The 26,581-nt window shown below is 41.5% G+C and overlaps 2 protein-coding genes across 7 annotated transcripts in view; one reads left to right on the forward strand and one right to left on the reverse strand.

Annotated features, from left to right (window-relative positions):
• Positions 1 to 203: 203 nt before the first annotated feature.
• Positions 204 to 8,439, reverse strand: lsm14ab (LSM14A mRNA processing body assembly factor b). Of its 2 annotated transcripts, none has more exons than XM_051379923.1 (10): positions 8,061 to 8,439; positions 7,189 to 7,352; positions 6,311 to 6,464; positions 5,365 to 5,547; positions 5,110 to 5,193; positions 4,221 to 4,397; positions 3,636 to 3,789; positions 3,168 to 3,194; positions 2,426 to 2,666; positions 204 to 2,297 (listed from the first exon to the last, which is right to left on the reverse strand). In XM_051379923.1, the coding sequence occupies exons 1-10, from the start codon at positions 8,182 to 8,184 to the stop codon at positions 2,277 to 2,279; spliced, it is 1,329 nt and encodes a 442-aa protein (XP_051235883.1). In that variant the 5' UTR covers positions 8,185 to 8,439; the 3' UTR covers positions 204 to 2,276. The 2 variants fall into 2 exon arrangements, with proteins under 2 accessions (XP_051235883.1, XP_051235882.1); XM_051379922.1 differs by having other exon boundaries at positions 204 to 2,300; positions 8,061 to 8,429.
• Positions 8,440 to 8,479: 40 nt separating this feature from the next.
• The window catches only part of LOC127351912 (transcription initiation factor TFIID subunit 4), an 81,469-nt gene continuing 63,367 nt past the window's right edge, over positions 8,480 to 26,581 (forward strand). For 2 of the 5 annotated variants that reach the window (XM_051379905.1, XM_051379909.1), the window contains exons 1-7: positions 8,480 to 10,437; positions 12,223 to 12,383; positions 21,912 to 22,061; positions 23,584 to 23,736; positions 24,529 to 24,651; positions 25,293 to 25,382; positions 26,362 to 26,571. In XM_051379905.1, coding sequence (XP_051235865.1) covers positions 9,048 to 10,437; positions 12,223 to 12,383; positions 21,912 to 22,061; positions 23,584 to 23,736; positions 24,529 to 24,651; positions 25,293 to 25,382; positions 26,362 to 26,571 — 2,277 coding nt within the window. In that variant the 5' untranslated portion in view covers positions 8,480 to 9,047. The remainder of the gene's footprint in view (positions 10,438 to 12,222; positions 12,384 to 21,911; positions 22,062 to 23,583; positions 23,737 to 24,528; positions 24,652 to 25,292; positions 25,383 to 26,361; positions 26,572 to 26,581) is intronic. The other 3 variants (XM_051379906.1, XM_051379907.1, XM_051379908.1) reach the window with 3 other exon arrangements.

A 26,581-nucleotide genomic window follows, 5' to 3' on the forward strand; every position in this document is an offset into this window, starting at 1 on the left:
CTTCAGTTGCATTTAAAGAATTTAAAGCAGTCTTCTCGCCTGCTGAAGGACGTAGTATGTTCACTAAACTTGTGTCAAAATCTAAAACTAATTATTTCAGTAACTTTTCTAACACACAAAAACAAGTGGATGATTTGAAGGGGAGACTCATACGTTCAGAAGCATTTCTGCGAAACTTTAAAGAACAACAACGGAGACGTGGATATTGTACAACTCTTTATTTTACTTAAAAACTCCATTTTGCTGATATTCTCAAGAAAACAATTCCTGGTTTACAATTCCAGTGACTGGAAGGAGTAACAAACATATGAAAACATGTCAGTTTGTAATAGTTCGGTAATATGTTTGGTCAAATTTTCCTTAAATTCAAATCTCGCTGGTTATTGCGAAAGCCCATATAAAGTGATGGTTCCTACGGCTATCATGCAGTGACCACAAATCTGTGCAATATCCAGTTAAACAGCACATTTCCAAGCTGGCTGCTTTGTTCTGAACAACCACAGCTACGGAGAAGGATCTAGTTTCACCCTGTAGTGCTATCATTACTTCCATCAAAACGTAACCTTTAAGTTAAAGGGAGAGCTGTAAAAAATTCAACACTCTGAAGGCAAAAGTACTGTTAAGTCCCTAAAGTCCTAACAAATCAGAGTAAATAAGAAAAAAAATATCCCACCTCCCTCCAACACACTGGCACTACATCCAGTTCTTGTCCCTTTGTTCACAAGTCAGTAAAAAAAAAAATATATATTCACTCCAGAGAACAATCACATTGACAACAATGCAACAAGAGGAGCTGCAAACAAGCAAAACAGTGGGCTGATCGATCAGAAATTTAGCCATTTGTATTGAACGTACGTTTTGAGACATCATTCAATCCATTTACATTTCCTATTTTCAGTAAACAATCCTTACAACACTGCAAGTGCTTAGTTTTGCAGTGGAAACAGCTGACTGTAGAGAAAAACAACACGGATGACACAACTGTAAGACAATTCAAAAGGTATGATAACAAAAAAAGAACATGCTCTAACGAACGGCTCAGTATGTTTTTGGACACAAAGGTAGATTGAACAGGCGCTAAAATGTGAAAACATACTTATGGGCGGTCAATTATTTTAGCTCAACCAAATGCTCACGTTCTTTTTTTGGCATAATAGCAGAGCATTTTAAAATCCAAATCCAGACTTGTTCGAAGTCATTCTGACTGCAGGTTTTGACTGAATCAACTCCAGGACTTCTTTTCCTAAGAGCTTCTAAAGGCATTGAGAGTAATGGATGTTCTTCTTTCACACACACAAACACACACACACACACACACACACACACACACAAATCATGGGAATGCTCTTTGTTTAGTCAACTATATAAAACAGACCCGTCCAAAAAAAATTATCTACAGTCAACAAATACTTCTAAAGCTAATGCTGTAAACGCCACATATCAATCATATGACTGGTTCCTACTGATCGCCTTTGTTAGGCTGTCATTAACAGGCCTGCAGAAGTTCACCTACAAACGGAAAGCAGAAGCAATTCATCTGATCTGGGAGGTCTGATGCATTTCTAAATACTGACTACACATTTCTTAAAAATCTAAACTAAAAGTCTGTCTGGAGAGCCACAATTTGCTGGGGGGCAGTAAGCCGAAGATGAGCTGGATATACATTCGTTTGTTACAATTCAGATTTTGTTTCTTTCCGCTGGCTTTGATGTCACTACTTCATTGAGAAATTTACGGATGTCTGAAAAAAACAAACAACAAAACTTCCTGCAAACTGGGTAAAATACTGAACACATGGCAACCAACCTAAGTAAGTTCGAGCAGAGGAAAATATGATGCAACAGGCAATGCAGTGAAATTTGGTGCCAACAAACATCATAATATCAAAAACTGAAAGAAAATAAAAAATAAAGCTATCGATCACATGAACTGTGATCCACTCACAGTATCAGTGGGCTTTCTGCGTACAGCTTTCAATATCAAAGACAACTTCAGTAAGAAATGAACTTGATTGATGCAAAAATACAGAATTACTCCAAAGCAATGTATTTACACATGTTCTTGTCAATCTGGTGACTGGGGCAAAAAACAAAAAGCCTGTTTCTCAAAGTGGAGAAAAGGGAGCTGCACTCTAACCCCCTGATGTAAAGCAGTCGACCCTGGTGCTGGTGACTGAGAGGATGTCTTCATTCTTTCTGTCAAATGTTGAGAACAAAGAATTTCTTTTCATTTCATGATTAGGGGCTACAATTCTTTGTGGATCCATCGCTGCAGTACTATGCAGCCACCTTGTTATCCTTCTGAAAAAAACAACATCATAAGTTTAGAACAATCCATATTTTTCTACATATTACAAGAAAGAGCCTACTGCACTTCTACTAATACTGTACTAGTACTTCAGAGCTCATTAAGCGGATGGATTTACCCTGTATTCAAAATCAGAGAAATCCCGGCCTCCTCTGCCACCTCTGAATCCGCCTCTGAATCCAGGTGGAGCACCGCGGGGCGGCCCAAAGGAGCCTCTGCTCAGGGGTCGCCCTCTGCCTCCACGGGGCCCCATGTAGCCTCGGCCACGGTAACCCCCTCTTCCTCGATTGTGCCTCAGAGGGATCCCGAATGTCTCAGAATTCATTCGTCTCTCTTCTGCCCAGGTTGACCTTCGCTCCCTGACACACACACACACACACACACACACACACACACACACACACACACACACACACACACACACACACACACACACACACACACACACACACACACACACACACACACACACACACACACACACACACACACACACACACACACACACACACACACACACACACACACACACACACACACACACACACACACACACACACACACACACACACACAGATCAGGATTAAAGCTAAGCTCTCAGTCTTTATGTGTACAACATTACAAGTCCATAGTCTAGTTTCATAGTTAACAAAAATCCAGATACGTTCAACCTTCCCCTCAGTGTCAGCGACACGTGGAGCCTTCATAGAATGTTAGAGGTACATTTAAAAACTATAAACCAAATAACACAAACTGTGTCTTTGTATTTGTGTGCTTATTCTTCATAACCATCATCCTGAGTTTTGGTCCCATTCACCTAAGGTGCCTCTCTCAACATAGCAAGAAAATGTGGGACTTACCTTGAAAATCCTCTTTCGCCCGATTTACTGAAAGAGATTAAAACAAGTCTTTCAGTGCATTAATAGAACACAATTCACAGGTTTAAATAATTGCATTAGGGCTTATGTTCATTGTATAAAGTGATATATTGAGGAGAGAATATTTCACACAGATAATAAAAAACAGAGCCCCTTGATTTGTTTCAATAAAGCCTTTACAGAGGACCGTTCATCATGTGGTAAAACACTGTTAGCCAATCACGTCCAAGTAGAATAATACCTAGTGGCAAACAATGTGTCATATCTACTGTTTAACTTGCATTCGCTGAGACAGAAGAGCAAATTACTGAAGTCAGGATATTTTTTTTTTTTTGAAGCAGCAAGTGTGAACACAGCTTTAAACGTTAGCAGTTGCAACACAAAACAATTCATTTGTCTCCAGAGTCCTACAATTGAAAAAGAGTTTGAACTGTGGACATATTGATGTACCTTAAGTCATCACAGGACAGGTTATCAAAGAAGGACTTGGTCTTGTCATAGTAACATGGGTTTATCACAGCCTCCTCCTCAGTGGCCCCCTCAGTGGCTGGATGTTCAGAGTCAGCAGCTTCTTCTCCATTCAGCGTCTTTTCAGTCTTGTCATCTGAGGTTATGTTGAAAGACATTTTGAAAAACATGAAACACCTTAAGACAGAGCCACGTACGAATAATGCACAAAATTAGACCTAAAAAAAAATAAAAAAATTAAATTTTCTAAATTAAATAATAATAAAAAAGGAATAATTTGTATACATTACTGTTGATAATGTGCAAACCTGTTTTCACTGGTAAAATGGTGATAGGATAAACAGAATTCAAACAGTGTTGCTCTTTACAAATATCAATAATTGCCCCCGTCATACTGAGCTTCTCTGAAATTATGATTCACTCACACATTTTGGAAGATACACACTATCTCAATGAGCGCATCTGCATTTTAGACCATAATGGAACTGATGAAAAATGTCCTGCACTGGTGAAAAATAAATGCAGTGCTTGTTTTCTATTTAGGACTCAAGTGTGTTGAAGCTGTACCTTTCAGCTTGAGCTTGTTCTGGAGCTCTTTGTCAATCTCATCTTTGTGGAACTGGGCGTTGGCAGTCTCAAAGTCAAAGTCTTCTTCGAACTTCATGGGGCCATCCCTACGCACGTTCACTTTGCCTCTGCTGCGGTTTCCTCTTCCACGGCCGCGGCGGTTGGACTGAGCAGCAGCTGAGAAACAACAGGGGAAAAGTCAAATCCTGCATGGTCCCAACAGGTAACTCTAGGCCTACTGTGCCGTCAATAATATTGGCACAGCGTGGCATTAGCTTTGTACCAGAGCACATTCTATTTAAAATGAAACTTAAGATTTAAGTGTTGACTGTCGGCTTTAATGTTAACATCCATCTCAAATTAACAGTGTAGGGACAGCAGCCCTTTCAACCCATCCTCTCCAATAAGTGCCAAAGTGATTGAACAAGTTAACATAAACTCAAAAACAATAATTCAAAATGTAATATTTGGTTGTGCAGTATGTAACTGGCTCCAGTCTACAACCCACAGATATCAGAAGACACCCGGTGGCTTTCCTGGTGTGCACATTTACACCTCCAAAACCTTTAACGCTGACTGTCAGCAAGTTCACGTTATTGTTCCACAACATTCAATCTAATGTGTTGGAGCACACAAACAGAAAAGTGAAAAACGCATCACTGTCCAAATATGTTTTGATTGCACTGCATATACCTGAGGTGATGGAATTAAAATATGATACTAAAAAGATAGATTACTAATTATAACTTAATAGTGTTTTATATAACAGTGAAACTGAAGTCCATACAAGGTAATATTACTTCTACTGGTGACACAACTTAGCACCATTTTAGTGGCTGTAGTTAGGTGTGTTAATGGGTTTACTAAGTGACGGTGTAAAACTACCTACCAGCAGCTTGATGCTTGTTAGGATCCCGGTTTTCAACTGCACCGTGTTCATTATCTGGCTGCGACACCTTCTGAACCTCAGGAACTGAACAGCAAAAGACAACATTTATCATCAGTTTAACTCAAAGTGGTACGGCTCTAACACGACACTAAATGCATGAGCATGCAACTTTAAGACTACTTTAGACACATTGTAGATTCAGAAAACGTTTCTCTTTTTGAAATGAACCATTACAAGCCCAACAGGTATCTTTACCTTTTCTCTGCTCCAGGAGGTCTGGGGGCTTCTGGCTGCCAGTGGGTCTGGGAGCTGCCGCCCCCATCTGACTCCTCTGTCCTACAGGTGCAGGTGGTGCTGGGGCAGCTGACGGTGGGCCCTGCACTGCCTGCTCCAGGGCAGGATTTTTTGTCAAAACATCCAGCTGGGGACTAGTGCGCCCTGTAATAAACAGCGGAATGAGATTAAAACTTTTTTCTTGTTTAAAATGCCAAGCAGGCAGCGCAGTTTGTCTTTCAGCAGCTGACAGAGTTTGGTTATATACCAACATTACGTACAACATGATGAGAATGTGGCAAAATACCTGGAAACAATATATTTATTCATTTAATAAGGCCAATGTCAGCTCATTGGATGTGGAAAGCAATGTAATAATTTGACAATGACAGAAATTCAGTCTATATATTTAGCAAGAAAATCCCTGACATATGCTGTATAAACACCTCCTCCTTTGAGCACTTTAAAATGTCCAAACTTCAGTTGAACGGTTTATTAAAAATGTGTTGTATGATTGTCTCCACAGAGCCCAGTCCAGCACATAATGGGGTTCAGGTGTACAGCAGGAAATTCATGAGACGACATGCAGCTGTGCTCTGTTTGAATCAGGTGTTGCTGATTTCCTTGAGAAACAGATGCCCTGTTTACAGGGCTTGTTGGAAAATGGAAAAAGAAAAGAAATGACATTATGTATAACTGTCCAAAAAAAAACATTGGTTTTAATTGATTTCTCACATTCCCGACAAGCACTGCTTTAATTTATTCAAGCACAAAAATCGCTTGTGCCTGCCTCGTCACTTGTAATGGTGAATCTTCTAAGATAAAAATGTGTTGCATTTATTTTTGTCACAAAAATAAATCATATCATCGTGTGGGAACAGGAACAGGAACCATTGGACACTTATTTTGACAGAGAACAAATCCTTACCTCCTGCTCCAGCAGATCCAAACTGTTGAGCTGCATGGGGTGTAACACCAAACTGACTGTAAGGTGGGGCAGGGGCCCTGCTGCTGAATGGAGCATAGGGCCCAGCCGACTGGAATGATGGTGCTGCAGCAGCATTGGTGGTTCCAATTGATGACTAGAAAAACAAATACAGTGTCATTTGAAAAACCATGACAACACTGACTGTCAAAGACAGCCCTTTCACACAAATTCACATGGAATGAACACATTTTTGATCCAGTCATTTCAGACCACTGACACAAGATGTGAATGTGCAATTGCAGTTCTGAAACATTACTGACTGTCACACTTGCAAATGTTCATTAAAAAGCTAATGCACTAAAAAAATTGAAATTATATTGACAAAAGTATCAGCTGCAAATATAAGAAATTTAATTAAACCCATTTTCCCTGCTGTGACAAGTCAAAAGTCAAAAAAGAGGTCTTTTAGAGCCGGGCGGGGGATGATTGGATTGTGTTTCAATGTAGTAGTGTCTTGACAAAAGTCTTAAATTGAGATATTGTGGTTTGGAGTTCTTGTGTCTAAATACACCAAAAGTAAAATGTCGTGAAAATCTGTCAGTGAGCTGTATTTGGGAAAGGCCATGGCCTTTTTTCACAGCAGACATTTAGACTTACCATAGGTAAAGCACAGGTGTCACTAACAACATTAAATGATTGCTCTCTACAACTCAAGTGTTCCAATTAGCCATGACAGTGAACCTACAGAGATGACCTTAAAACGTGCTTGACAAAGCTTTGCTTGGACTTTTATTTAAAAAATAAATACATAAAAAAACAGAATATATGACAAACTATCATAACTTTTTATATACACACACACATATAAATCAATTTACCTGGACAATGGCAGGGTCCTGAGGCAGGCTGCTAGTGGCTTGGGGTGGCTCACAAACAGTTAGGTCTTTTATATCACTTCCTCGGAAGATGATATACTCAAACACTTCCTCCCGAGGTGGGATAGGCCTGTCAGTGGGCCGGTCCTCAGTTCCAAAAGAGCGAACTGTTGGAAAACAGGACAATTTAAAATGACTTTAATTACACCATTAGTCTTTTTTATTGAGGCTGAACAGATTTGTGCTTCCATGTAAATGCTTGCATTGGGCAATACATCCACATACACACTTACTGTCTACCATAGCAGTGATACAGTGTACTTTTTAATACTATGAATAGCGATACACCTTTAAAAAATTACTGTATTTCATCTGAATTTAAACATGTTTTCAAGGAAATGTTCACAGTTAACAGAACAAAAGCACTCTAAATGAGCCAGAGTTAGGAGACCTGTGTGGTTAACTTTCTCTCCTGGTCAGATGTTACAAAGACGTCCAACAATACAGTGTAATAACCACGACAAACTACCCTAAGAGTGACCTTAAAAGAATAAACTATAACCCGTAATGGGCCAAAACTTTAGTAAGAGATGATTGATAGCAACAGTGGATTAACTTTATTTGAAATAGTAAGCCACTTGGCACTCAGCAGTGAAGGACACATATTTCACGTTAGCCAAAACACAAGGTAAACAAAGGACGCAGAGTGTGAACTACAGCGCCACTTAGCTAAGAGTTGGCTACAGAGCTAACGTAGCTAACAAAGCTAACAGCGCTGACATTCATTTCAGTTTTCTAATCGCTGCACACCTGTCCAGACCACGTTAATAACCATTTCTAAGTACCGCAGTCCACCTCTGGGTAACTTAACTCACCTTTAGCAAGAGCTACTGTCGAGTTTTCAGTGTCAATGGTGTACAAAATTCCTTCATAGCGAATCCCGGCCTTGGAGATTAGGCTAATTTTGCTGCCAATGTACGGCGTTCCTCCTCCGCTCATGTTCGTCCTCTGGTTTTAATAACGCACTTACTTCCACGAAATCTCTTTTCTGTGTCAAACGAGTGGGCCGATGTGTTTCTTTCAGAGCTGTAGTTTTAAAGCTACATTACATGAATCAATAACTTACACCGTCACTCGCTCGTTTCTGGACTGATCTCTACCACGACATGGCCGTTTTCATTTTCCTTCGCCTGCCGCTAAGGATGTTGGGAGAAAGGCTGTGCCTATTCTTCTAAAGTTGCCTCCTCTTCCTCCCACTGCCACCCCCTTTTTACTAGAAATTAAAAAGGGGGATTTGGCGAAAATACCGTAAAATTGTGAAATCTCGAGATTGCACTTGCCGTTTTCTTCGCTTTCAGGAATATTTTTTAAGGAAGAAAATTTAAATCCGTCAATAACAGGATGTTTAACAGAGATTTGAGATTCAGCCATGCTATCATATCGCGATATTACACAGGTTGGAGTCTCTCCACTAGAGAAGACGTTTTCATATAGAGGAAACAAAACGTTACAGAAACTAAGGTTACAGAGCGTTACTACGGTTACAGAGCGTTACTAACGTTACTAAGGTCACAGAACGTTACCGCATCGTTTGATCTTGACACATAAAACGGTTCGATTTTCCGTTATAAACCCGGAAGTAGTAAAAGTGTGCCATAGATAGTCGGACTGTAACTACATTGTACTTACTCTATTTCTTTATTATAATTCGTTAAATTGAACTTGAAGAATAATCATGAAAAATACAACTATTACCCCCCCGCCCCCCCTCCTCTAATGACGTCAGATTCATTCCCACAATGCCCAGTAACACGCAGGCGCACTGGGGGAAAAAAATATAAGACAGCTATCTGTGATCAGAGATGGCGGGCGCCTCCGACCCCCTGGAAGATATGCTCTTTTCAGAGGTGGATGAAAAAGCTGTGATCGACCTAGTGGGCTCATTGGAGTCACAGCTTGCTGGCCAAAGCAACCCAGCAGGGAAAACAGACGAAAACGGAGCCGCTAGCTCAGTGGCCCCCGCTAACCATCACTTAGGAAAAACGCTACCAGCTCCAGTGGGCACCACAACACTAGAACAACAACAACAAGGACGGCGTAATAAACCTGAGATGCGCCAGGAGATCAACTCTAAAGACGTTAGCCCGGAAAAAACTGTCACATCTCCCTCCCTGGGCTGTACCCCTGCCTTTGGCGAGCCCTCCACCACTTCGGCTGCCGGTGTGAACGCCACCAGCAGCGGCTCGCAATCACATGGAGCATCCATCACAACACTGACTGCATCTGGTGGGTCAACTTTGGCATCTTCGCCAGCCAGCATCAGCACCACATCCAGCCGAGAGTCTAAGGTTACCCCGGGCACAGGTGAGACGTCGGCGGAAACTAGCCCGCCGAGAAAACGCACAACCACACCGCGGAGGAGCGCTTCGGCTCGGATCAAGAGTTTGAACGGCGCTGCTGTAACGACGAGGAGGAACAGCAACACAGCGGTGGCTGATAACGTTAGCCCGGTGGATACCACCGCAACTACACCTAACTCTACCCGACCGGTGACATCCTCTATCAACACTTCGACTTTCACCTTATCTAACGCTAACCTCCCGGTTGGTCAGTCGGCTATTGCGCTCGACCGGGGGACCCCTACCATCGCTTTGCACAGACTCCCGAGTCATATTGTCGCGAGCATAGCCCAGAACGGCAGCGGGACCAGTGTGTCGGCCTTGGTCCAGCAGGGCACTCGTGTAGGACCCATCACCTCTTCAGCCCCACAGGGGAACCACAGCAAAACGGTCACAGACACTGGAGCGTCCAAAACAGACGATTGTCAGTCCAAAATTGTAATGTCAAGCCAGTCTGGTAGTGTGAACTCTGTAATAAACACTGTTCCCCCTGCGCCTTCTGTTGTCACACCACCAACAACAACAACAACAACTACAGCAGCAGCAGCAGCAGCAGCTACAACAACCACAACAGTCACCCAGCCTTTGAGCTGTGCCACTGCTGCTGCTTGTGTTACAGGGGTGGCAACAAGTTCTGCGTGTGGAACTGGTCAAACTACATCAGTGACTACCACTCTTAGCATGGTCAGGCCCACAGCCCCTTCTCCAACACCGGCTGTGGCCACCTCCGCACAGTCTCAACCCCGTCCTGGACTTACAGCACCTCAAAGGATCGTAGCCCCCCAGCTGATTGTCAGACCACCTCAACAGCAGACGACCATTCAGCTGCCCCCTGGGTTTACCATCCCACAGGGTAAGGTTTGCAGGAGGGGGACGAGAGCGGCCAGAAGGTGCCGTTTACACCCTGTGTTAAGATGACCTTACCTGTGGCCCGTGGGTTTGGTTGTCAGTAGGATACAGGGTTTGTTTGACTGCCTACAGTATGAGGATTGAGTGTGTGACATCCTGTTCTCCTACCATGTTTATCTGAATGTGTTGGGGAAGCTTTGCGAGTTATCCTGTGTACATATTGTATATTGTATGTTCCTGTTCCTGAGGTACAATATCCCTTTTCGATACATGCTGTCATTCATAGCAGCTGCACTGTGACTTTTAGCATGGCTACCTGGGGAATCAAACACACTGCTGGGTGCCGTGCAAAGTATTAAATATACACCAAGCATCCTTAAGAGCACCATCACACAACATTAATTAGTTTGTTCATTATTAGTTGTCAAAGTTTATGTGAGTGTACCGTCAGGAGAAGACAGAACTCTTTCCAATGAAATCATGTAGATTAGTGAGCACCAATATATTCACACACTATATACCGTGAACAAAATGCCACATCCATAAGCAGGCATATGAAGCTTTTCCATCTGCAGCAGTTTGGGGAATGGCAGCTACTCTCATGTCTGTCCCCGCAGTTTCCAACATTTGTATTCTTCCTCATAGGATTACATAATTCAACAGTACGGTAGAATTATTTGAATTATGTTTAAAATATGGTGGCCCTTTTTACACTTTTCAGTGTTAAATAATATTACTGCTGGCTGAAATAAGCAACTTAATGAATGCAGACCTGTTGCACTCCACACAGAAGAATCGTAGAATTTGTATTTGTGTGGCTCTTCGGTTGCTGTAAAGTTGCTGATATACAGGGAAATGTTTTTTTGTCAACCGAGATGGGCAAGCAGAGCACTGTCAGTGGATAGATTGTGTTTCAAAGTGTCTCAGAGGACTTATGTAATCATCCAATTAACTCACATTGTAAACATTTATGGTTGCCCAAATAAACTAGCAGACGTAAACTAGATTTCCCACTTTTTAGAAAATCCGGGTGGTGTCTAGATCTTCTCTTGGATTGTTAATTTAGGGAAGTAGCATTTCAAGCAGTGTTGTCATGCAATGAAATAAACCATAATACATGATGGGTTGTCCTGATGTATGGAAATAACAGAGGAGGGGGAGTCTGTTTTTTTTTCTATATTAGAATGCCACACATTTAGATCATGGCCACTTGTAACAGAAGGAAATCATTATTTTGTGTGGAGCCAGTTTAACACATGGTTCGGTCTGTTTTAATCATGGTAAGCTTCACTTAAAGCAAAGCACTGTTGCTATGGTTAACTGCAGATTAATATTCCGTATACACCGATACAGAACAGTGGTTAAATGTTTGACTAGGACAACTTGAGGTGAACTGTTATACGGTTTTAACAGACACACAACCTAATTTACAATTTCAGCTTATTGCCATTTACTGTGGGACTCAAATGATCTCATTTGCCAACCTTTTCCATTCTTTTGTTTAGTCTTGAAGTTGTGTTGAAGTGGCTTTGCAGGTTAGACATTGCATTAACACTGGCTGCTTGTTCGGAGTATTTGTTTCTAATCACTTTTAACCTGCCCAAATTTTAGGATGCCATCCTCACTTAGAATGATACCTGGTTATTTGAGCAAGGAGCCAGTAGTATTCCCAAACCTGTCATTGACGTTCAAAATATATCTGCATTTGGCTCGTAGCTGCCTTAAAAACCCTTCAGTGACTATGATGTTGTCGTGTTTCCTCTAACGAATTCCTCTTGTGATTCTTCAGGGATGGTGTTGGTACGAACAGAGTTGGGCCAGCTAGTGATGGTTCCTCAGCAGGCTTTAGCTCAAGCTCAGGCTCAAGCTCAAGCTCAGGCCCAGAACAACATCTCTCCACGACCTGCCACCCCGACAACAGGAGCATCATTCAGAGTAACAACTCCACAGGTGAGCTACAGAGCCTACATGGTAGCTGCCACCTATACACCTTTATCAGTTTGACCACAGCACACAGTATTACTTCACCGTAATGTTTCCTCACAGCTATACAAGTACAAGAAGAGGAGAGGTGAGACGGGTTAAATACACGGGAGATATCTGGCTGTGTACCATGGTATGCCTGGTTTTGGCATTTATCAGGGCACACAACAAAATGGGTTTTGTTTTTATTTTTGTTTCCAATCACAGAACAGATAATGGATCATCTGATTTGTATGTCACACACTTTACTTGTGAAACATTCCTATGCTGAGATTTAATCTTAAGGTGGTGATTTTCATTTGGGTAAGAACACATCAGTGTGCCTGTTTTCTGAATTAGATGCAGAGTTATCTCATTTATCTCCAACCCATTTAAAAAAAAAAAAAAAAAAAAATAACAGACTAGTAGACTTGACAGTTATGACATTCTGTCCCTATATGGAGTCAAATACATTTGCATTTATTATCTATTTAGGCAGCACAGTTGTTAGCACTATCTCGTAATGATATGGTCTTTGGTCTGTTCTGTGTTTGTATGTGTTTGAATGCCCCATATTTGAGTGGATTTGCTCCCACACCAAAAGTGTTAGATATCAGAAATATATCCCTTAAAAAGCGGGTCGCCCTATAGCTATCCTTGTAGAGTCCTTGCTGCAGCAGCCATGGGTTCGAATCTGACCTGCATTGTCACCCCCTCTCTTCCCACCATTCCAATAAAAGTCAAAAAGCCCAATATATATATATACATACTGGTTGCTGAGAGCTGTGCTATTACTGCCCTCAGCTCCTAAATAGTCAGGATGGATCAATTGTAAAAAAGGTAAATTAATTTCTGTATGTGTTAATAACATGTATTGTACAACCCCACTGATAATAGTCAAAATGTATATTTGCACTTTAGTTTTGCTGAAAATGTGTTAGCTATTAGAAACAGTCAAGAGTTTATGTTGGGTCCAGACACATAAATCTCCATCTGATTTAGCTGCAGGGATTGATCATTGTCATTTCAGATCAGGGGTTTTCAGTGGACGTAGATCTGTGTATCATCGGCATAGCAGTTAAAAGTGACTTTAAGCTGCTAAATAATTATTATATTGTCCTTGTGTGTGAAAACAACGTGTCCCCAAATTTGGAGACAAATTCCACTAAGGACTGGTAGCAGGGCAGATCCGGGCATATTAGGAAGGATGGGCATTTATCGTTGTTATACAGATACTTTCTTTACTGTATTTTGTCCACCTCAGCTTGCTAGTGTTGCAGCACGGCAGCCAGCTGGTCTCTACACTCTTGGAGTAAAAATGAATGTGTGAATGTGAAAAATTATACTCCATATTAAAGGACCAGTGTGTAGGATTCAATGGCACTAACGGTGAAGTTGCAGATTGCTACCATTTGAAAACAGCTCAGCCTTCCAAGTGTGAAGGAGAAACTACGTTGGCTGCAAAACTTGCAAAAAACAGCCAGTGTGGGTTGTCCATTCTGGGCTACTGTAGAAACATGGCAGTTCAACATGGCGAACTCCATAGAAGAGGACCCGCTCCCTCTGTAGATAAAAACAGCTCATTCTAAGGTAACAAAAACACAACAGTTTTTATTTTCAGGCCATTATACACTAATGAAAACACACCTATGAACTGAATATTATATTCCATTTCTGCTAGTAGATCCTCATCAATGTTACACACTGGACCTTTAAAGGACTCTTATTGGGATTGGGGCCAAAAACTTTATCCAGACATCCCTATATATTACATAGCTTATTTAAAAACTAGTGTCAGTAAGCTGAAACTGAAACTCAGGAAAAGCTGGCATTTTGGAGATACGTGGATTTCCCTGGACAGGCATGTTATATGGAATGGACCCAGAAACTGTACACCGTACTTAAGGTTTGAACATGAGTTCTCATTCAGGACAACACAAAAATGATTACACAGATACTGTAGGACTATGGACAGCTCCTGGTGCTGAAATAACTTCAACTCAACGAACAGATGAATAACAGATGAAAAAGAAAACCTTTTTATTGGAATAAAGCAAAGTTATAGTTTAATTTGAACATATTAAATTAATCTGTTTTTTTTAATAAAAAGATTTGTGTCTCAGACACACAAATGATGGTGAGATTATTTTATTGTCTAGCAGCAACTGGCAGGGGATTGGCAAATATGGGCATATATATTTTAAGTTTACAAACCAGTTTTATAAAGGTAGCTATTTTATTTTAAACCTGTTAAAAAAAAGAAAAGAATTCAAACCATATAGACGTTTTTATCCACTCCACCTGTAAACCTTTGCTGGTACAGAGCAACTTTATTGTCAGACCAACGCGATACACAACAAAGAACACTTGTGCAGTATCTGGGTATGAGGCAAAAAATATTTTAAAAAGGTTAAAAATATGTAAATGTCAACCAATTATATACATGCAGATACATATGGGCCAATTGTGCACCCACACACTGGTGGGATGGGCACAATATCACATTTATCACAATATCATTTCTTCTTTTATTTATTTTTTTTTAGAATTGATTAAGTCTAGGGCTGCACAGTTAATCAAACTATTATCGCAGTTGCAATATGGCCAAGTGCAATATGCAAATAGCAAGAGCTGTAATGTTTTGATAAAGGTAAAATGTGTGACACAACAACATCATAATGAAGTGCTGTAGTGCTGCAGAGGTGACCTGGTCTACAAATCTTGTTCTACAGATTTAAGAAAACATATTTGTTTGGTACAGACCCCCATAAATTTCACATCATCGTGATTCTAATATTTTTTTTAATGAAAATTACATTTGTGATGTAAAAATCATCATTCCCACATAATTGAGAACCACAATCGCAATATCTGTCAAAATAATCGCAATATGATTATTTTTACCATATCCTGCAGCCCTAGTTAAGTTCAGTCCAGCCAAAGGGTTTTTTCTGAGAAAAAAAGAGAGAAGCATTTCTGGGGGGCATGAATGAGGACTTCTCAATTAATGAGTTTTTATAGGTGTGTTTTATGAGATTTTCTGAATCTCTTATTTTTGTAGCTTCTGTTAGTATCTTATTGCTCTCCTTCTTTTTTATTGAATTTTTAGTTTATATTTTTGCTGTATTTTATTCTAGCTTTTACAGTTTGGAGACATTGTGTTGTGTCTTTTTAAATGGGGTTTGGAGTGTGCCACATTGAATAGGTACATTTTGGCTTAGGACCTCCTCTTTACAAGCTTGAGTGCCCTCAGGCTACATTCACACTGAAGGCACAATGACCCAAATCAGGTTTTTTTGCTCAAATGTTACTCAGATTTCAGATTTTTGACAGTGTGAACAGAACAAACCACATGGAATCTGATCTTTTCAATTCTGAAAGTTGCCCAAATCAGATACAGGTCTGATTTTTTGCAGTGGGACCTCAGTGTGAACAGTGATATCAGAATTCATGTGACATTCGTCATGTAGGTCACTTCAGGGCCGTGACCTCTTCACACTGGAACCTGATATGGGCCACATTTAAAAAGTAATGTGAACAGCCATAAATCAGAATTGAGCTCTAAGGCTTTCAGTATGAACAGAGCCACTGTTTGTAGACCAGGTCGGTGTCACCCATGTTCATTGTTGGGTTCTCCTGTTGCCTCTGTTCCAGTTTGGGAATGTAATTGGCTTGAAGCTTCATTGCCATGTGCCCAGCCCATCTGTGTGTTGGTGCTCCATTGGCTGTATGTGTATGCACTGTATACAATTGGCTGGTCTTTATTATATTTTTTAACCTTTTTATAACTTCTTTTTGACTTATACCCATATTGTTTGTGGTATGCTTTGAGATGATCCTGATCAACAAGGGACACATGTTGGTCTGACAATCAAGTTGTTCTATATACTAGTGTAGTGTTTCTGGAGTTTTGACCTCTTCAGACTTTTTCCCTTCTCCATGCACCTTGGAAGTAGGTGAAGTTGTGCCAGAAATCCCTACTCTGCTTCAACAACCAACCCCTAATCGACTCTGCCCAACATACAGTAAGTGCCAACCCCTGTCCTACACCAATGAAATGCATATAAGCTATTAGCAATACTCCTGGCACTGACCTCAGAACTGAAGTTGTTGCTGCAGAACGGCTGCCCTTTACTTCAAACTGTTAGTATGAGTTCAGTGGAGAAGATGGCTTTCTAAACTGCAATTAGTGAAGTAGAACAATCATATGAAACGACTTCATTTCACATTGCACTTTTGGACTATAACTTTCGGTTATAGAATGGGAAACACCATTTCCAGGTTCATTTTATGATTATTGTATGCAATGCAGAGGGCATCAACCTCAGTCCTGTTCTCATGAGAGCAAGCATGACTGGAAGTGTGACATTGTACAGGCACATTTCCTGTATGCTTCAGTCCTTTGAGCTCTGCAGAATGTCTGTCAATGTTAAGGGCACAACTGGGGACCTTTGTCAACTCTAATCCCACTGATTGGATTGGTCTGTGAATTGGAGAAACTTTGATCTAATTATGTGTGGGTATACACAGTTGATGTTGGGTGGGCACCACTTCATTAAGTGAACAGCTCCGCTTTAGACTCTAATTGGGATGTGATTAATATGTAAAACTGTGTAATTATAATGAATGAGGATTCTTGATTATTTTACGTATAGATTAAACTGAGATAGTTAATAGGTGAATGAATGTCTCAAGGCTTCTTAATGACTCCGTGGGGTCCTCTCATCAAAATTTAACGAGCCACTGAATCATTAATTGGAATTTGCTTATTATCACCTGTGGATACATCATTCATGTAAGAACCTGCTGCTGGGTTCACACCTTTGGAACCTAATTGCTTTTAATAATGAGATTACTAGATAGTTTGTCTCTCCCAGTTTCTCTGTATATCAAGTAGCACAGCTGAAATGGCACGGATCAATATTTCTTCTTATTAACTCACGTTAACATCTCTTGACTAGTGTCTTTCTTACTGACCTCAGAACATAGTCTGTTCAAATTGGCATGCTTACAGTAGGAATACCTTTGTAGAATACAACTGACTTAAAAATAAATTTGTCTGCGAGGCATTTAAAACTGATTTGTTGTGATGCCTTTGATTTAAATACATTGCATTGTGTTGCATTTAATCCTCTATATGCTATATTTCAAATTGGAATTCAGGATTGTTTTTCAGTGTTTTTCACTGCAATAGGACTGTTGAGATAATGTCAGGTAAGGCTGCAACTAATCACTCATTACCAATTAATCTATCACTTAAAAAACAAATAATTGATTGGTATAGAATTATAAAATAGTGCCCATTGCCATTTCCCAAAGCCCTAATTCACTTTTTTAAACTGCTTGTTTTGTCTGACCAACAGTCCAAAACCCAAGTATTGAGTCATTATTTCAGCAGATATTTAGTTTACTAATGAAGAAAAACAGAAAATATTCAAATTGGTTTATCGAATGTAAAAATTGCTGCTGATTAAATTTCTGTCAGTTGACAAATATATTGATTGAATAAACGTTTCAGCTCTAATGTTAAGTTGTCAGTCACAGAAAAAGCTTTGACTTTGGTTAAGTTTTAGAGTGTCAACACTGAGCTGGAAGTAAAACGTTGGCATTTGTTGGGGCTATTTGCCACTATAATAAAATCTTCTATAGACTTTCAAATGCTGTCCTGTGATCGTCTAAATTGTCTGACACACAGCACACTGTTGAAAACACCATCCATCTTGTACTTTGAGTGGTTAAATCTTGTTAGCAGACAACGTTTCTCCAAGCTTTCCAATAATAAGTAATGCAATACAAGTGGCTTTTAAACAACTCTCGGCTATAGTCGTTTTCTCAGATTTTACAAAATGCTTGAGACAGAACGCTGTTTTTCATTCAAGGCTTAGAGCTCAGTACCTGACAGGTTAAGAACTAGGTTCTTCCAACACACTCTTTGTTCTGGCCTCTCAAGGCTAGAGTAAAGAGGCCCTCTAAACAACTTTGGTGCCTGCTCATCGGATCACTAACTGCAAGGACAAAAGACAGACACTAGAGGGCAGCAGTTCATTGTCTTTTTCAGTACGCCTAGACTTTCCTCTGTGGTTCTACTTCTGCTTTCACTCATGAATTAAACCGTTTCCTGATCCTCTAACATTTTGTACTCAGTAGGTGTGTTCATCCTATTTTATGCTACTGTTTATGAGTCTAATAAACAGTAGCCATGAATGCAAAAAGGAGATTAAACAGTTTACAGTACCAAACAGATACATAATGTATAGCAGTGTGTACTGGATTCGTGTGGATATCCCATACTAGTGTTTGATATAGCGATCACACAGCAAGTGCTTTTCCTTATTAAAGGACAACTCCACCCTCAGTTACTCTGATACTTAGGGAGTGTAAGAAACTTCATGCCTCTACATCTTATGGCAGGTGTAAATATTAGCCAAGGCAAAAGTCCGCATCAGTTACACAACAACAGCCCCCCCAATTCTGTACTCGTCGCCAGCCAACCTGTATCCATCCTGATATGAACCCCTCTCAAAAGAGAGACGCAGATTGTCATCGCCTCTCGCAGTCACACTGATGACAAATTAGCGGGCCGCGGCGTTGCCATCTCGACAGGAAAAGAGAAGCAGGGAAATGAAAGGGAATGGTGTTTATTCCCAGAGCTCAACCCCTCTGTCGGCCTGTCACTCTTCCCATGACCCTGAGGGGAGAAACGGAAGGCATCCTGAGCTTCCTTCCTTCCATACCTGTTAAATCATTCATCATCCAACTGCCTGATTATTTTAAAAAGCTAACAAGGCTTTGGTTCTGGAGTGTGTCTGTCTGTGTGTGTGTGTGTGTGTGTGTGTGTGTGTGTGTGTGTGTGAGAGAGGGGGAGAGAGTGAGCAAGAAAGAGGCATAGCTAGCGGTTGGATGCACCCCGTGGCTCTTACCAACCCCCCTTTACCCCCATCCCCTCTCCCCTCATCCCTGATACACCCACTTCCCCCAACTCCGCAGTACAACATTCTTTTGCATCCTACAAAACTTTTAGTGAAGGGGAAAATCCCTCCTCCTCTCTCTTATCCTACTTCTCTCCTCCACGCTCTACTCTTTACCTCTTTCCTCCATGGCACGGTTGTGTGTCTGTTTGTGTGTTTTCATTTGTGTGCAAGACAAGTGCAGTTTATCATGTGCTTAAATGTGTGTGTGTCTGGGTGTTCTCTCTGCTGTCTGTGTGGTGGTGCTTGTCAAGTGTGTGTGTGTGTGTGTGTGTGTGTTTGTGTGTGTGAATGAATGCTTTGGCCTGTCTGTGAATGGAAGGCTGTTTGCCAGAGGTCGGGGCAGAGGCCCTCTTGGGTTGTCTTGGCCACTAGACAGGATAGCAGCCAGGAAGTGTGAGTGTATGTGTCTGTGTGTATGTGTTAGTCTTTATGTGTGTGTGTGTGTGTGTGTGTGTGTGTGTGTGTGTGTGTGTGTGTGTGTGTGTGTGTGTGTGTGTGTGTGTGTGTGTGATGAGCCACTGGGCATCACAGTGGTTTTGTGACAGTTGGCACTCACTGCCAAGGCATCCCATTTGCTCTTGTGCCTTTAATATGCTAATAAACAAACCTGAGTTGTGACAAATTCCAGCATCCATCCATAGATTAATAAAATTACTGTTATTATTAACTTGTAATTATTAGTGTGTGCAGTCTTTATTCATACAGAAAACCCACAGTATGCTCTGACCTTATTCCACACATTTGTAACCTACTTTGAATACTCATCTCATGCTGGAGTATTTTGTTCCAGTGCACTACTGGAAAATACTATACTTTGTATATGTGCTCTATGTGTCTGATGTATTAGGATTTATCAACCTAATAATGCACATCTTGGTACTCAGATTGAGGCAACTCTAAATTTTAATGTCGCACCTAGAACTAACACTAGACATTTTGTTCATTACTATGTGCATGAATTAACAATGAAATGAAACACACCAACCCAAGAAATATTTGAGCAACCTAATGTCTGATTACCTAGGTCCTCTCTGAAGGAATGTGTGTAAAAGTCACTGCCAGTACAGTTCAATGTGGATCCTCAAACCTCCCACACCACTATACCAGCAATACAACACTAAAATGAGTCTGTTCAAGTAATTAGATAGATAGATAGATAGATAGATAGATAGATAGATATTCCTTTATTTATGTCCCACAATGCGGAAATTCCAATTACAAACAACACATAACTGTTAGAGGAATATAACCCACCTGATCTCTCTTGTATATGTCCTACATGATCTGTTTGTACTGAATGTATGCATCAGTATGTTGTTATCTGTGTGCAACTGTTGTGTCATCAAATGGTTGATTCACTTTCTTCCCTGTACTGTAGCAATATGACTCTCATGTGGTTGAATCTCTTATTTATTGTGTATGTATTTATTTATTTACTCATTCAGCAGTTCATAACTACATACATTACTATGGATTTATAATGTACTAGTATAACTACAATGTACAGAGTTGATACTATGAATCTTATTACTTCCCTTTGCTGTGACATCCGTCTCTCATTATGAGACGGCATCAGGAATGGATACATAGACATATTGTGAGGTGGAATTGGGTTTTTGTAAATGGTTTCTTCTGCTTATTTCTTTATTATTTGCATTAGTCATACCAATTGTTATGGCGTCTGCAGGTTTCATTCAAACAAATTCCAGTAAGATGAGCTAGTTTCTCACTTGAAATGTTCCAAGAAACAGCAGCTTTCCTCAGCCTCTACAAGCTAATTGTCTGATGTCTGTATTTCATAGTAAAAGCTTGTAAATGCTGAGGCCTCAAATAATGCAATGAAAGACAACATAAGACTTTGTCACCTGCAGTTATCACAAATGTGTTGCCAAGGACCTCAGGAGTCAGTGAATCCATATTTAAGCCCATTTCAAAGTTGGCCAGTTTTGATATTCTGTGTACATAGCCAATCAGACACCTGCTTCCTCTGCCCAAACCACAAAGTTTCTTATAGACGAGGATTTTTCCCTTTGTTCTCCAGTTGCTTGCTATTTACTCTTTCACGGGAAAGCAAGATGTTAGTACAATCCGCCTTACACTAGCTTTCTATAAGTAAATATCATCATGGTATATTTGCCTGTCACGAGGCCCTAGCAGTATGACACCAGGACCCACTGCTACCTGACCAAACAGGCTCTTCAGTCTTCAGCACCACCAACATGCTGCCACCTTCTTTCTTCTTTCCTGCTGTCATGACCTTTCCCCATCTGTCTGCAAGGCACGCTACTGCTCTTTTCTTCCTCTGTTGCTCTGTCTCGCTCGTGCTGTCCCAGTCTTTTTACTGCCCTCCATTCACTTCCTCTTCACACCTTCTTTTACCTCTGAAACTGACACAGACTCACCTTCGCATTTTTCTTGCTTTGTTTTTCTTACGAGGTGTTCTTATTAATTCATCCACTTTCTCTGATATCTTTATGCTCTCTTGTTTCCCTGTTTGTCTCTTTCTCCTCTTTGCCTTTGTGTGTTCTCTATTTCTTTCCTGCAGTCTCCTGTGACCTCTCAGACCACCAGGCAGTGTCCTCTGACCCCAGCCAAGATGGTACCGTCTGCCTCTCCCACTCCTTCCAGTCCTGCCCTGCAGACTTCCTCCTCTTCCTCTTCCTCCTCCTCCTCTTCCTGTCCTGCACTCCGCCCAGTGAGATAACCCTCCTTACTCGCCTGTTTTTCAGTCCTCTGCCTCACATTTTCATCCTTTTAGCGTCCCTGATGAGTGATGCCAAGAAATGGTGTGTGTCAGTGGTAGTCTAGAGGTCACACAGTGGGTTGCCAACCAGGTTGGACAATCTGTGCAGGGATAGATTGAATGAGACCTGTTTTCCACACCCTCCGTTTTTGCTGGTTCATTTTTTTGGGTTTGTCTTGAATTAGATTTTAAAACTGCATGTGAATGCGAAGCTGTTGTGTGCCAACTCGGAACCCGTAAACGTCACTCATAAAGCTCATGAAAGTGCAATCATTATTAATTATTGTTGAGGTTTTAAATTATCCTGAGCATTTACTAAGTTGCTATGGGATGTAATCATTTGATTGTTAAAGATACAATAAACATCAAGAAACTTTTCTTGCAGAATGTATCTAGAGGATCAGTAATAACAAATAATAACAAACATAATCTTGCAAGCAAGTTGTTTTTGCAGAGAAGAATAGGAATAATAATTGATTTCCACCAACTAAAAGCAAACATGGCTGCCGGGTATTGCTGCCCTGGCTACTCATCATACCATCCTGTACTGTATGCTGGCACTGGTGGAGATAATGTTTTAAGTTAACCTCTCCTATTTCTACAGAACTGAGGTTGAGTGTTTTCTGTCCAAAGACTGCTTGTATCTCGATCCAGTTGAGATTGCAGGGTTTATTTTCCTGCTCATTATCGAATTTATTTGCAGAACAGATTTTTGCTAAACAGAAATCGTACAGTATACTGTACACTTGTGCTCAGAGTAGAGGATCTGTGCTTCAGACTTGACCTTTCCTCTGTATTCAGGAGGTTTCTCGTTATATGCACACTAACTAGGCAGCCCTTTGGTGCAGATAGAAACATATTTTGGCTTACACTAAACACTGCACGACTACATCAAATACCGTATGTGCGTGTACATGCTGCCTCGCCACCATCCATATGTGGCTTTTGGGATCAGACCCTAATGTGTCCGCTATGCATTTTGGGTGCATTCACACCTGTATTTAGAACTGTCCACTTATGATTGCATCGCATGTGATGTATTTTATTGCCAAGTGTGAACAGGCCCTGAGAGATTTCAAAGAGGTGATGAGGGCTTTAGAGTGAAAGACTGCTGACAGCACCTCATCTGTTGAGCAAAATCAGTTTTTGTGGATGTGAGATATTTTCTGGTCATTCATCCCCTCGCATAACATTATGAGAAAGTACACAATAAGTGGCTAATCTTTGGCGTCGGTGGATTCCCTTGTCAGGTAGGTGACTATTAAGAAAAGCTGTAATGGCCTGCCGTCCATCCCATCCTCTAGCTTGTCACCACCTCCCCTTCGTGCTCCTTGTCTGTTAAGCGATGTCCACCGAAGTCAGGACACCAGATGTGACAGGAGCGCTGTGGCGCCTGCCTCCTGTTCTCTGTGGCCTTGCTGCGAGCGAGGCGTCACGTCCTGTTTATCTCTCTGTCTCTTCCTTGCTCTTCCAGAAGGGCCCCGTGGCACCGGCCGTGGCTGTGACGGCTCCGCAGCAGACCCCTGTGGTTATGCCCCCCCAGGCCCCGGTCCAGGCTGCCTCCCAGCCAGTGCAGCCTCCACAGACGGGCATCGCCACGGCCCCCGGAGGTCCTGTCGTGTCCCAGGTCCGTCCCTCCACCCCCCGCCTCCCCTTCACCGCCCACACTCCATCCTCAAGGGCACAGGCACTGTCACAGCTGCCAGCAGGCTGGCTGTGTCACAAGCTCAGCCCCGGACCCACAGCCTCACCGCCTCACACACAGCTGGCCATGCACAGAGAGTCTCACACATGCCCACACACGTTCACACTCATACATTCACACAAGTGCAAGGACATGCAGACGCAAACATAAAGGCACAAGCCCACCATGAATTCATGGCCACATGGACTCACAGATACAGACGTATATGCAGGTTCACATACACATAATTCACACAGAGATATAGAATCACACACAGAGACTCTCACATCTCCATGTATTCAGGCCAGGGAGTCCTCAGTTTGTTGCCACTGGCAGTTTGAGTGGACAGGTGCCATGTCTCATTTGGCTACAAAGTTGACTGGGCAGCATGCTAAGTGTGCACTGTGCTCTGATTTGTGACTGATGTGTGTCAGCTTCTTTATCAGTCCAAGTAATTTAATTCTTTTGTGTCTTTGTTAAGTATGAATAAAATTCAGCGCAAATACAAGGCCTCTTCTTCTCAGCTTATGATTTGACCCAACACCTTTCTTTTACACTCAATTCTGATTCTACAAGAGTAGTAGCAATATTACAAAGAAAATTTGTTTAAATGTTGAGTAGCACCTCAGAAACAAGATGTTTGATGCTGAAGTAATTTATAGTTCAGGATACCATTTATTTATTTATTTTTAATGTTGCACAGAAGGTAAATAATTGTTTTCTTATCTCCAACAGGAAATGCAAGAGAATGTCAAGAAATGTAAGAATTTCCTGGCCACACTTATCAAGCTGGCGTCTCACAATTCTCCGTCCCCCGAGACTTCCAAGAACGTCAAGGCTCTGGTTCAGGACCTGCTGGTGAGCTCCAAAAACCAACAAACAAACACTTCTTATGGACATCATGGAAGTATTATGCCTGTGGAGTTAACAAAGATTTTGTACACTGTCAAGTACTCCAGTCCTGCTCATGTTCACTCACATTTTTCTACAAACATAAAGAGTATTTTAGGAATCAACCTTTTTGAAAGTCTCGACTATCTTTTTTGCTGTTTAATTTGATATATACAAAAACTGCCAGTTCCTTCCTCTGTTCTATCAGCAGACCAGATTTCTTATACATCCAACTAACTGGAGGGACACTGCTTCTTCAGTCCTTATTTTTAGTTTCATTTAGTTTAGTTTTTAAGTGTGACTTAACTTGTTTTGCAGTTTAAAATTCAGAGATGACACCCTAATGTGTTGTTGTATTGAATATTTTAAACCTGTAGATGGCAGCATAAAACTCTTTCCAAAACCCTCCTTGCACTATCATAGAGTTTCATCTTATACCCTGTTACACATTAATGAGCTGCACCCTGAGGTGCCAGGATGGGAGTTGAGCAGTTGATCATCAGCTCCGGTTATGGGATTTCATCTTGTTGTGTTCAAGTCACCACGGTGTACTGACTGTCTGGCTTCTCTTGTAAAATTGTGTTTATTCTTTACCCTTCATCTAACAGGATGCCAAGATTGAACCGGAGGAGTTCACCAGCCGGCTGCAGACTGAGCTTAAGTCGTCTCCGCAGCCTTACCTGGTGCCCTTTCTCAAGGTGGGGTTCTCCCTCCTTTTTTTTTTTTTTTTTTTTAACCTTCTGTCTCAGCTCATTAACTTTAAAACTTTTCCTATACTTACTGAGGCAATTGTTCCCTGAACTGATCCCTTACTCTGACCCCTTAACTGCTTCTGAAGGTTCTTTAAATTGTCTTCCCATACACTTCCTTAAACCTGATTTCTAGCTGGTCTTTAAACTGGCTACCTAACAATTAACCCAAGTATTCCCCTTTACTGGGGCCCTACATTGAGAGTTGACTGGGCCCCTTAGCGTCTTTTCTAAACTGACCCCTAACATAAAATTGTTTCCTGAACTGCTCCTTAACCTGCCCCTTAAATCATCCCCTAACCTGGCTCCTTAAGCTGTCCCTCTTGTGTATTTTCCTAATCTGACCCCCCTAAAGTAGTTCTGGCGCCAGGGCCAGTGATGGCTAGGCCTGAAAGTAGAATCATACACACACACACACACACACACACACAACATATACACACCCCTCTGGCCTGACTTCTGACTGTGTGTGACAGTGGCCCCCGCAGTCGTCCATGCCAGTAGCCAGCAGGTTTCTTCAGCCAACCATGATGAGCGTCACATCAAGGCGCCCAACCCAGCCACAGACACATATTGTCATGCAATGTTAGGTTGCTTACGTCAAAAATCTGCTTGAAATAGTCTGTATGGAGCAACATTAGCTCCTCAGGTCGGTGGGTTATGAGAAATGGCTAATAGCCATATTTCATGAATGGTGTATACAATTTTAAACAACCTGTAGGTTCATCCTGAAATCAAATCAGTATCAAACCACATGAGTCATTGTGTAAAAAAGTATTGCCTGTAACCATGTTTTTGAGATAACATTATGCTAAATCAGCCAGTGACCACAGCAGTATTTGTCTTTGCAGCTTTGTATGGTATTGTCTCATGCATGTCTGTTTTGCTCTTTGACTGCAATCTCTGGCCTCTCTTTGCCCGTCAACAGAAGAGCCTCCCGGCCCTGAGGCTGTCTTTGCTGAATAGTCAGCAGTCCCTGACCCAGCCCCCGCAGCAGGGAGTCAAACCTGCACCCGGCGGCAACCCCCCTGCCATCGTAGCTGGGCCAGCTGTCCACATACGCCACCCTAACAGCGTCAGCACCACTGCGGGTGCCAGTGCACTGCCCGCAGGGACAATCGGACATGCAGCTGCCATGGTATGTATGT

This window comes from Dicentrarchus labrax, unplaced genomic scaffold (genome assembly GCF_905237075.1).
Source record: "Dicentrarchus labrax unplaced genomic scaffold, dlabrax2021, whole genome shotgun sequence".
Taxonomy (NCBI): domain Eukaryota; kingdom Metazoa; phylum Chordata; class Actinopteri; family Moronidae; genus Dicentrarchus; species Dicentrarchus labrax.

Bases quoted from the DNA above. Each gene is read 5' to 3' on its own strand.
- lsm14ab (XM_051379922.1), bottom strand. From the start codon at position 8,184: ATGAGCGGAGGAGGAACGCCGTACATTGGCAGCAAAATTAGCCTAATC. The intron at 7,353-8,060 runs GTGAGTTAAGTT...GTTTTCCAACAG, and splicing joins GACAGTAGCTCTTGCTAAAG to TTCGCTCTTTTGGAACTGAG. The intron at 5,548-6,310 runs GTAAGGATTTGT...TGTTTATTACAG, and splicing joins TGGATCTGCTGGAGCAGGAG to GGCGCACTAGTCCCCAGCTG.